Source organism: Coregonus lavaretus (assembly GCF_964263955.1).
Source record: "Coregonus lavaretus genome assembly, chromosome: 14".
Taxonomy (NCBI): domain Eukaryota; kingdom Metazoa; phylum Chordata; class Actinopteri; order Salmoniformes; family Salmonidae; genus Coregonus; species Coregonus lavaretus.
In genome coordinates, this window is record NC_140001.1 from 21178218 (window position 1) to 21190134 (window position 11917).

General features: G+C 39.8%; 1 protein-coding gene across 1 annotated transcript; it reads right to left on the reverse strand.

The window, feature by feature from the left end:
* Positions 1 to 254: 254 nt before the first annotated feature.
* LOC311141038 (4-hydroxyphenylpyruvate dioxygenase-like) lies at positions 255 to 6140 on the reverse strand. Its single transcript, XM_084176314.1, has 14 exons — positions 6072 to 6140; positions 5867 to 5893; positions 5538 to 5600; positions 5063 to 5167; positions 4892 to 4934; positions 4684 to 4766; positions 4380 to 4469; positions 4186 to 4289; positions 3975 to 4052; positions 3267 to 3429; positions 3023 to 3094; positions 2788 to 2910; positions 2491 to 2607; positions 255 to 2300 (listed from the first exon to the last, which is right to left on the reverse strand). Exons 1-14 carry the CDS (start codon positions 6072 to 6074, stop codon positions 2190 to 2192), a joined length of 1182 nt encoding a protein of 393 aa, XP_084032440.1. The 5' UTR covers positions 6075 to 6140; the 3' UTR covers positions 255 to 2189.
* Positions 6141 to 11917: the final 5777 nt, after the last annotated feature.

Consider the following 11917-nt stretch of genomic DNA (forward strand, 5'->3'; position numbering starts at 1 on the left):
CTGCTTGTGTCAAGCATTTTATTAAGTTATTTTGGTAATTGTTCTCTCAGGTTTGTTGTTTTAGGCAGAGTAGTCACTATATTTATAAATTATTTGGTTCATTATGTCTTTTTCATAAGTTCTCTCTCTCACACACAAACAAATACTGTGAATGAGGAAGGAGTCTCAATGCAGTTGTATTTTTTATTACATGCTCTTAAAAACTAATGCTAAAAGTAGTCAAAGTAAAAAAGGTTACGAAAGCAATTGGAGGAATCAAAATGAACAAGTAATGTGTAAAAATGCCTTTTAGTTCATGGAAAGAATACATTGTGCGTCTTATTGAGTCATATGTTGTGGTTTATTACTTAGTTTCACTTAAATATGATTATTTTTTTAGAAGTAAGGCAAATAAGACAATATGAAGCTAAGACTACAGAGTTAATGTCATACTTAAAAATTGCTTGTTAATACCAGATTTTATAACATAGCTGGCTCAAATCTAATGATGATGTCTGCTCTGTTGCTGTTGCTTTGGATTGTACATCAACATATTTGATAATTCTTTGATCAGTCACAAAAATGTGTTTTCTAAGCCAGAAACAAATACACAGCCTTCAGAAAGTAGTCACACCCCTTGACTTTTTCCACATTTTGTTGCGTTACAGCCTGAATTTATTAAATTGAGATTTTGTGTCACTGGCCACACACAATACCCCATAATGTCAAAGTGGAATTATGTCTTTATGTTTACAAATGTATTAAAAATGTAAAGCTGAAATGTCTTGAGTCAATAACTATTCAACCCATTTGTTATGGCAAGCCTAAATAAGTTCAGGAGTAGAAATTTGTGTAACAAGTTACATAATAAGTTGCATGGACTCCCTCTTTGCGCAATAATAGTTTTTAACATGACTTTTAAATGACTACCTCATCTCTCACACATACAATTATCTGTAAGGTCCCTCAGTCTAGCAGTGAATTTCAAACACAGATTCAACCACAAAGACCAGGGAGGTTAAAACAGTTACAGAGTTGAATGGCTGTGATAGGAGTAAACTGAGGATGGATCAACAACATTGTAGTTACTCCACAATACTAACCTAAATGACAGAGTGAAAAGAAGGAAGCATGTACAAAATAAAAATATTCCAAAACATGCATCCTGTTTGCAATAAGGCACTAACGTAAAACTGCAAAAAATGTGGCAAAGAAATGTACTTTATGTTCTGAATACAAAGCGTTATGTTTGGGGCGAATCCGACACAACACATCACTGAGGACAACTGTTCATATTTTAAAGCATGGTGGTGGCTGCATCATGTTATGGGTATGCTTGTCATCGGCAAGGACTAGGGAGTTTTTTTTGTATAAAAATAAACGGAATAGAGCTAAGCATAGGAAAAATCCTAGAGGAAAACCTGGTTCAGTCTGCTTTCCAACAGACACTGGGAGACAAATTCACCTTTCAGCAGGATAATAACCTACAACACAAGGCCAAATATACACTGGAGTTGCTTACCTAGACGACATTGAATGTTCCTGAGTGACCTAGTTATAGTTTTGACTTAAATCGTCTTGAAAATCTATTGCAAGACTTGAAAATGGCTGTCTAGCAATTATCAACAACCAACTTGACAGAGCTTGAATAATAATAAAAAAAAAATTGTACAATCCAGGTGTGCAAAGCTCTTAGAGACCCAGAAATACTCACAGCTGTAAATTCTTATGTAAATTAGATATTTATGTGTTTCATTTTTAATACATTTGCAAAAATGTCTAAAAACATGTTTTCACTTTGTCATTATATGGTATTGTGTGTAGATGGGTGACACATTTTTTTTATTTAATCCATTTGAATTCAGGCTGTAACGCAACAAAATGTGGAATAAGTCAAGGGTTATGAATACTTTCTGAAGGCACTGTATTTAAAATTGGCATCAAGTAAAATATATTTTTTATGGTCTTTTAGTGTCACTAAATTATTCAAATAATTAACAATCATTCCTACGTTTGACTCCACAAGGCATGTCAATCATAATTTCAATTTGTGTGTGCACAGAGCAGCAATTTATCCATCAGTCATTCAACTAGATTCTGGTTCACCTCAGATATAAATTGTTGAACAAATGATTTGCAATATTTCTAAATTAAATGTAATCTTCAGAGATGATGGACATTATATCAATCGTGTAAATCAGAGGGGTACTTCAAATTTGGTTAGACACTCCATTAGGGGTCAGGATAGTCAAGTTCCCTCTAGCGTTCTGGTCTGCCTCGATGGCCTCGAAAAGAGCCTTGAAGTTGCCTGCACCAAAGCCCTAGGAAGAGTACAAAGACATGTTTTCACATAGTTTTCAGTCTAAATGTAGATCTGCACATCAATCTTTATCATCATTACATACTGTAAATTGACTTTTCAATCCACTAGCAAAGCTTATAGTCCTAAATTCAATCTGGTTATATATTGTTTCATTGGTAAGGCTCTTTGAAATTTCATGCTCCTCTCACCTGATGGTTGTGTCTTTGAATGACCTCCAGGAACACCGTGGGACGGTCCTGAACAGGCTTGGTGAAGATCTGGAGTAGGTAGCCATTGTCATCAAAATCCACTAAGATCTTCAGCTCCTGTCAGAGCAACAGGACATTAGAGTGCTTATCAGGCTGAGTAGCTAAGAACCTACCATGGAAGTTCAAATTAACTGAATGATCATCATAATGCAATTAACTATCAGGTATTTGGATAATTGAAATATAATAAATAATTGAAACATTTATTAAAACATCAGAGAAAATGGTGTCTCTGACCTCCAGAATGTCCAGGTCCTCACTGATCCTGACTTGGGATTGTTGGAGATTCTTTCTCAGCAGCTGGTAGTAGGAGTCTGGCACACACATAAACTCCATGCCACGCTCCTTCAGGTTACGGATCTACAACAAAGAGAATACACTAACCACACCAATCTTTCAATCTTCCATCTTCCATTAATGTGTATGTAAAAGTAACCAGGTTGAGCTTAGCGTTTTGTGTGAAAAGACTTACTGCGGTGATGATGTCTGATGTGTTCATGGCGATGTGCTGGACACCTGGGCCACCGTAGTACTCCACATACTCCTGTTAAGTCCAGTGAGTTTAGCGAGGTACAAGCTCTACTCATTCAATTTTTTGTAATGCTGTTTTTGAAAGGTACAGTACTGAATATGTGTATGGATGTCTTTGTTACGTTGGTAAACTTTTCTTTACATACTTAATATATGATATATTGAATAACATGGCGATGACTTGCCTGGATCTGGGACTTGCGTTTACCCATGGCTGGCTCATTAATGGGCATCTTCACTGTCTCTTCATAATTGGCCACAACGATGGAGCGCAGTGCACTGAAGTCTGTCTGCAGCTGCTTGTCGTCTACTGACCAGAACCGGTGGAAGAGCAGGTTATTCTGGTACCTATGGAAACAGAACTTACTACTCAGGAACCCCTGTGTGTTGGATGGACAGGTGAGAGACTACACTATATCTATCCCACAGCCCTCTTCCCTGGCCCTTCCCTTTAGAGATCAAACCCATCCCTGTTTTCTATCTCAGAGCTGCATGGTGGAGCTCTAACTGACTCCAGATGTGGGGAACCCCAGGGACCCGGCTCAAAAACTGTTAAGTCATAGTAGCATCTGGCCTATGCCAAACACCCTGGGTTACATAATACTGACGCCTCCCCATCCACCCATCTATTCACCCACCTAACTACAGCTGCATGCAGAACCATGAGGAGTAGTCAACTTGGCCTCAGTTGCATTGGATGGAGAACATTCTAGAGAATGTAAAATTAATCCTAAAATGTTGGCTATAGGTTGCTGTTTCTTTTATACTGCATTCAGTGTGTGGTAGAGGAAACTCTGATGTTCATGGATGTTTTTGTCTGGAATAAAATATACAGGCCAGTGTGTGTGTTAATACATCCCTGTGCCCTAGGCTAGGCCTAGACAATGCCTTACCATTCCACTACAGGCACCATCTCATCATCTGGCTGGTTCCCCACAACATGGTCAATGAAGTTCAGTAATCCACTGGGTCTGTAACGTTAGATAAGGCCTCACAGTGATGTCAACTGTTTAACTGAAACAGTCACTCGAATTCTGTCTTGTTTACAATGATCTGTAAAGAGCACTATACTCTCTAACACCAGATCAAATTGTTCATACTCACAGCTTGGCCAATAAGGGGTCCCGGTGGAGAGGAGGATGGAACCCTGGGAGGAACAGCCCGTTGTACGCCATCCTCTCCACAAATGTGTGTGTGGTGTCCCCATACTATAGTGATATAAGAGAAAATCCCAAATCTAGAGCATACTGTAAATCTACTTTTCGGCACTCAGTTTCACCAGATATTGATTGACTTACCGTCTGGAGAACAGCCAGCTTTACTCTGCCATATTTGTCCTCCAGTACATACGGCTCTTTCACTATGATGGCACCACGCTCTCTGGCTTTCTAGAGTATAATAGACAGATAATCATATGCATGTGATGAAGATCCAGGAAGATAAAAAAAGACTAATCCTATGGCTATGCATCTTTTCAATAAATCAAAGAAAACGATTGCAATCCAAAAGTATATTTACAACCCATCTCATTAGGAAAGAGGCATTCTCCTCATTCCAGAAAGAGCAGCGATATTGGTTTAAACGGTAAGCCTGCTTTGGTACCTGCACAAGGTAATCACAGTTCTCCACAGTGAATGCAATGTCCTTGGCTCCATCCCCATGTTTGACCAAATGCTCCCCCATTTCTGAATAAAGGAGATGGACAAAAGTATACTCAAATCGGAGTGGGTGAAGTAGCACACTAGTCAGTGACAGCTTATCTCATCATATCTAACCACATGAAGGATTACATTTTTGTGTCATACTGTACCTTTGTTTCCAGGATTGAGGGCGGACGCGAATACATAAATAATCTGTGGGGAAAAAAGAGCCAGAAAGTTACATGGTGGACAACCAAGGACCTCCATCACTTGTATCAAGTTACCTCACTATTATAAACATGTGCCATAATGAATTCAGAATGCTGCAATGCTCTGCTCACCTTGTCTTGTTTGACCACATGGGACACCACATCACGGCAGCCTGTCTCTAAACCCTGGTAGGCCAACGGTTCAAATCCAAGCTTGTTACAATAGTAAGATGCTGCCTGTTGAAACAGAAGAAAAAACACTATTGCCACTCACAATCAATCACCAAGCAATACAATATTTTTACATTTACTATCAGGCACAAAACCTTAATAACAGTTCTATAGTGTGTTGTGAACTGTAAAGGACTGTGGTGGGCCGCCACCTCCTGGTGATGGAGTGGAAAACCTCCAGCTTCTGGATCAAATTAAGAGCAGGGAGAATGGTGGGGTCTACTCTGAGGTTTCATGCCTATTGCCCCCACCCCTTAAGAGAGCCAATAGCCATCCCTCAGTGAATACTCCTTTAACTTTGAGAAAGTTCAGGAACATTTTTACCACATGAAAAAAAAAAGTGAAAAACAGCCATCCTGGCACATGATTCTCATACCTGTTTGGCATTTCCAACCCAGAATGTGATGTGGTCGAAACAGACGAACTTGCCATGGTCGTGCTTCGAACAAATCCAGAACAATTTAATACCGGTATGTATCAGCCCATTCATTAATTTATGAAATAGCAATTATACATTCTTAGATGTAAGAGAACGATTATTGCACATTTACACATATTGGTAGGCTATTTACACATTTTAAATACATTTGTAAGTTTCTCAACTATTGAATCATACTTTGAACTAGTTAAAAGTCATTCTAATAATTATGTGTTCATTAAAATATCTATGGGCAATTCAAAAAGAGTATTAATTAAAGGACTAACCTTTTCACCTCTGTCCATGTAGGTAGTCTAAATAGATTGATACAAAACATGACATATAAGCATTAACGTTAAAGATCATTCTTTCAATAGCTCACAAATCTTGGAATGTGAAATTGAAATAAGACATTGAATAAGATGACATAACAACAGACAATGTATGTAATGAATAATAATACTTTTCGAATAAATATATATTTTATCTTACCATCTTGTACCCTTAGCCTTTCAACTGCTTGAAAAGAAAATCAGTACAATAAAGTCGAGTGTTTAAACGTTCAGAATCAAATTCGAACTTCCACGCCCCCGGTGTTCGAGGAGGAGGAGAGTGGGAGCGAAAGAGAAAGAGAGAGAGAAAGATCAAGAGAAGAATAGTGATGCTCACTTTAGGTTACACAATCATTTTTGCGTCATAATATACATAAACAAATAAAAGTAATCGAACGCTTGACTCTGTATAGAGCTTGGAAGACATTTTATACCAAAAGTTTATATTAGGTGAATCACATAACTTATTCAAATCGCATATAACAACAAGTAATATCAGAAAAACACGCACTTACCTTCTCTACTCAAACACCTAAATTCTTATGTTTTATTTCAAACTGAAATGCAAAGACACAGACATAATGCATTCACAATCATTTCAACTGTCAGGCCACAAACACCTAAATTCTTATGTTTTATTTCAAACTGAAATGCAAAGACACAGACATAATGCATTCACAATCATTTCAACTGTCAGGCCATGTGTTTGTATTTAGTCTCGAGAGGAGGTTCACTCGTTGAGGTTTCCTATTGGCTGTTCGTTTGGAAGTATGTTGGAGTCAGTCATCCACAATTTTGACATTAAACAAGTTTATGCTTATTGTGGACCCTTGCAGTAATTTACTATTGGTAGGCTACAATAGCCCCCCTCCCCCTTTTCATAATTAGTGGCCTAATCTATTAATTAATTAGTAGGCCTAATCAATGTATGAGAAAGTGTTTTATACCTCTTGCATCATTCTTTACAAATCCTCTGTGGTAGCTCAGCTGGTAGAGCACGGAGTTTGTAACGCCAGGGTAGTGGGTTCGATCCCCGCGACCACGCATACACAAAAATGTATGCACGCATGACTGTAAGTCGCTTTGGATAAAAGCGTCTGCTAAATGGTATATTATTATTAACATTGGTATGGAAATGGTTCTTCCAGAGATGTTTCATTGATCTATTGGTGTGTGCCTGATGTACTTTTGCCCAACATGCCAATATTGACAGCCCGCACAACTGATTTACTTAGTAGTGAATATGATACACTACAACACTACAGTTCTTCTCCTCAAGTGACCTAGTAATCTGTCTCAAAATGTGATGTGAATAAATTCGTTAAATTCCTGCATAAATGGGGACACCATGTAACCCTAGTGTGGACATGGAATGGGCTGCTGAAAAATTTATTATTCCTACAGAAGATGACATTTGACATATTGTCAAATTACACTACAGCAGAAATAGACTCCGGTCAAGCTATTCATTGCTTCCTAGATTGTGAGCAGTTTAAGTTTCATAGCGTCAACCGAATCAACACAACACGAGGTTGCACCTTGTCATAGTGATGATTATATTATACTTTTTTTTTGTTTTACAGCCATGTGGATTTATATCCCAGTGGGGGTGAATAGGATTAAGTACATCAACGAAACAATGCATTTCATAACCCTGTAATTTCCCTCAAGCACATGGTCATTACACTGACTTACCCCTTGTATTCATAGGACTCAGTTTCCAAGAAAATAAGTGACACTATCCGACAGGTGGTCAGAGCGTTGGGCCAGTTACCAAAAGGTTGCTAGTTCGAATCCCCGAGCCGAGTAGGCGAAATCTGTCAATCTGCTCTTGATCAAGGCACTTAGCCCTTATTGCTCCAGGGTCGCGGTCAATAATAGCTGATCTCTGGCTGTGACCCCAGTCTCAGGGGGAGTGGGATATGCAAAAAACGAATTTCCATTTCACCCCAACACACTTGTATAGGTTACACACTTGTACATGTGTGAAACAGGGCAAATATAAGCACCCCCTATTTGATATTTGACCATGCAAGCTCTCTGGTGTAACAATATGTACCCAGAGATTCTGTAGAACAGATATTGTTCTATCAATTCTCTTCAAGTATCCCAACCATGTACATATCCCAACCAGAAGCCATGGATTACAGACAACAAACGCACTGAGCTAAAGGCTAGAGCTGCTGCTTTCAAGGAGCGGGACACTAATCCGGACGCTTATAAGAAATCTCGCTACGCCCTCGGATGAACCATCAAACCGCCAAAATGTCAATACAGGACTAAGATCGAATCCTACTACACCGGCTCTGACGCTCGTCGGATGTGGCAGGGCTTGCAAACTATCATGGATTACAAAGGGAAACCCAGCCATGAGCTGCCTAGTGACGCAAGTCTACTAGACGAGCTAAATGCCTTCTATGGTAGCTTCGAAGCTAGCAACACTGAACCATGCATGAGAGCACCAGCTGTTCTGGACGACTGTGTGAACATTCTCTCCGTACTCGATGTGAGTAAGACCTTTAAACAGGTTAACATTCACAAGACCGCAGGGCCAGACGGATTACAAGGACGCATACTAAAGAGCATGTGCTGACCAGCTGGCAAGTGTCTTCACTGACATTTTCAACCTATCCCTGATCCAGTCTTTAATATCTACATGTTTCAAGCAGACCACCATAGTCACTGTGCCCAAGAATGCCAAGGTAACCTGTCTAAATGACTATCACCCCGTAGCACTCACATCTGCAGCCATGAATTGCTTTGAAAGGCTGGTCACGACTATTTGCATTGACCCCCTTTTTATTTGCACTGACTCTCTTGCACCGGCTCTATGCACATTCACTGGACTCTACCCACACACTCACACATACTACACTGAAACTCCAACACACACACACACACACACACACTCTTTCACACTCTTCACATACGCTGCTGCTACTCTGTTTATTATCTATCCTGATTGCCTAGTTACTTTTACCCCTACCTACATGTATATATATTACCTCAATTACTTCAACTACCTCATACCCCTATACATTGACTCGGTAACGATGCTCCTTGTATATAGTCTCTTTATTGTTATTTTATTGTGTAACTAGTTCCTTTTTTTGTAGCAAATGTTTCTTACTTTTTAACTCTGCATTGTTGGGAAAGGGCTCGTAAGTAAGCATTTCACAGTAAAGTCTACACCTGTTGGGTTCAGCGCATGTGACAAATAACATTTGATTTGATTAATGAAAGTGCAATGTCACACTAATTAGCATTTGACACCCTCCCTCTGCAACTGTCCCTGATGGGGTTTGTTTTTCTTACTACTACCAGGAGGCCTTTTGCTGTCAAGAGATGCAATTAGAGACAGTAAATGAAGATGGTGCTGCTTATACAACAGTGTGCTGTTGGAGTGGTAGATGGTTACTCTTTACATTCTGTACATTAAAGAGATTCTCTGGTACTTTTGTATACTTTTTAGCCCCCGAAAATTGCTTACTACATCACATCTCATTGCTCTCTCTCTCTCTCTCTCGCTCTGCTGTGTGTGCATCTTGCTAGCTGTCACTCAAATGGCGATGGGCTGAAGCTCATTGGCTAGAACTCGAATTGCTAGGGGGCTGGTCCACTTAGGAGAAAATGTAGGGAAAATGGCGCCGCACAGCTAGGGATTTCATGGCTAATTGCGGTAAGACAGTAATTCTGCTCATAGATAATGCATGTATGAACTACAAATTGACACATACCGCCCAAAGCGGGAGGTTTAAAAAATACTTACTAGTCACTAAAGTTCCAGAGCATGCCTTTAAAATAAAGAAGGATTGTTGATGGTCTAGACACAAGGCCTACTGATTTCTGCTTATTCTATGTTTTAAGTCAACTGATCCAGAAAAGGCACAAATATTACATTATTGTCTAATTCACATATGATATATAAGGACATAATACAAAATACATAATACAAATATGTTCAATTCAGGCGGCTTAGGAAAACAAATATTTACATCAGTTTGATAGCCTTGCGATAATTTGCTTGGGTCATTTGCAAAAACCCAAGTCAGAATGAGACAATTGGGCATGAAATACAGTGGCTTGTGAAAGTATTCACCCCCCATGTCATTTTTCCTATTTTGTTGCCTTACAAACTGGAATTAAAATTGATTTTTGGGGGGTTTGTATCACTTGATTTACACAACATGCCTACCACTTTGAAGATGCAAAATATTTTGAAAATAAAATGAAAACTTGAGTCAATACTTTGTAGAGCCACCTTTTGCAGCAATTACAGCTCTTGGGTTGTGTCTCTATAAGCTTGGCACATCTAACCACTGGGATTTCTTCCCATTCTTCAAGGCAAAACTGCTCCAGCTCCTTCAAGTTGGATGGGTTCCACTGGTGTACCGCAATCTTTAAGTCATACCACAGATTCTCAATTGGATTGAGGTCTGTGCTTTGACTAGGCCATTCCAAGACATTTAAATGTTTCCCCTTAAACCACTCGAGTGTTGCTTTAGCAGTATGCTTAGGGTCATTGTCCTGCTGGAAGGTGAACCTCCGTCCCAGTCTCAAATCTCTGGAAGACTGAAAGAGGTTTCCCTCAAGAACTTCCCTGTATTTACCGCCATCATTCCTTCAATTCTGAGCAGTTTCCCAGTCCCTGCAGATGAAAAACATGGTGTTCTCGGGGTGATGAGAGGTGTTGGGTTTGCGCCAGACATAGCGCTTTCCTTGATGGCCAAAAAGCTCAATTTTAGTCTCATCTGACCAGAGTACCTTCTTCCATATGTTTGGGAAGTCTCCCACATGCCTTTTGGCAAACACCAAACGTGTTTGCTTATTTTCTTCTTTAAGCAATGGCTTTTTTCTGGCCACTCTTCCGTAAAGCCCAGCTCTGGAGTGTACGGCTTAAATGTTATTTTATTTAACCTTTATTTAACCAGGTAAGCCAGTTGAGAACAAGTTCTCATTTACAACTGCCACCTGGCCAAGATAAAGCAAAGCAGTGCGATAAAAACAACAACACAGAGTTACATATGGGGTACACAAAACATAAAGTCAAAAATACAACAGTAAATATATATACAGTGTGTGCAAATGTAGCAAGTTATGGAGGTAAGGCAATAAATAGGCCATAGTGCAAAATAATTACAATTTAGTATTAACACTGGAATGATAGATGTGCAAGAGATGATGTGCAAATAGAGATACTGGGGTGCAAATGAGCAAAATAAATAACAATATGGGGATGAGGTAGTTGGGTGGGCTAATTTCAGATGGGCTGTGTACAGGTGCAGTGATCGGTAAGGTGCTCTGACAACTGATGCTTAAAGTTAGTGAGGGAGATAAGAGTCTCCAGCTTCAGAGATTTTTGCAGTTAGTTCCAGTCATTGGCAGCAGAGAACTGGAAGGAATGGCGGCCAAAGGAGGTGTTGGCTTTGGGGATGACTAGTGAGATATACCTGCTGGAGCGCATACTACGGGTGGGTGTTGCTATGGTGACCAAAGAGCTAAGATAAGGCGGGGATTTGCCTAGCAGTGATTTATAGATGAGCTGGAGCCAGTGGGTTTGGCGACGAATATGTAGTGAGGACCAGCCAACAAGAGCGTACAAGTCACAGTGGTGGGTAGTATATGGGGCTTTGGTGACAAAATGGATGGCACTGTGATAGACTACATCCAATTTACTGAGTAGAGTGTTGGAGGCTATTTTGTAAATGACATCGCCAAAGTCAAGGATCGGTAGGATAGTCAGTTTTACGAGGGCATGTTTGGCAGCATGAGTGAAGGAGGCTTTGTTGAGAAGTAGGAAGCCGATTCTAGATTTATCTTTGGATTGGAGATGCTTAATGTGAGTCTGGAAGGATAGTTTACAGTCTAACCAGACACCTAAGTATTTGTAGTTGTCCACATACTCTAGGTCAGACCCGCCGAGAGTAGTGATTCTAGTTGGGTGGGCAGGTGCCAGCAGCATTCGATTGAAGAGCATGCATTTAGTTTTACTAGTGTTTAAGAGCA

Excerpts from the sequence above, each read along its gene's own strand:
- LOC311141038 (XM_084176314.1), bottom strand. Across the intron at positions 3,095-3,266 it reads AACGCAAGTCCCAGATCCAG|GAGTATGTGGAGTACTACGG; the intron begins GCAAGTCATCGC and ends TGGACTTAACAG. Across the intron at positions 2,608-2,787 it reads AGGACCTGGACATTCTGGAG|GAGCTGAAGATCTTAGTGGA; the intron begins GTCAGAGACACC and ends TTGCTCTGACAG.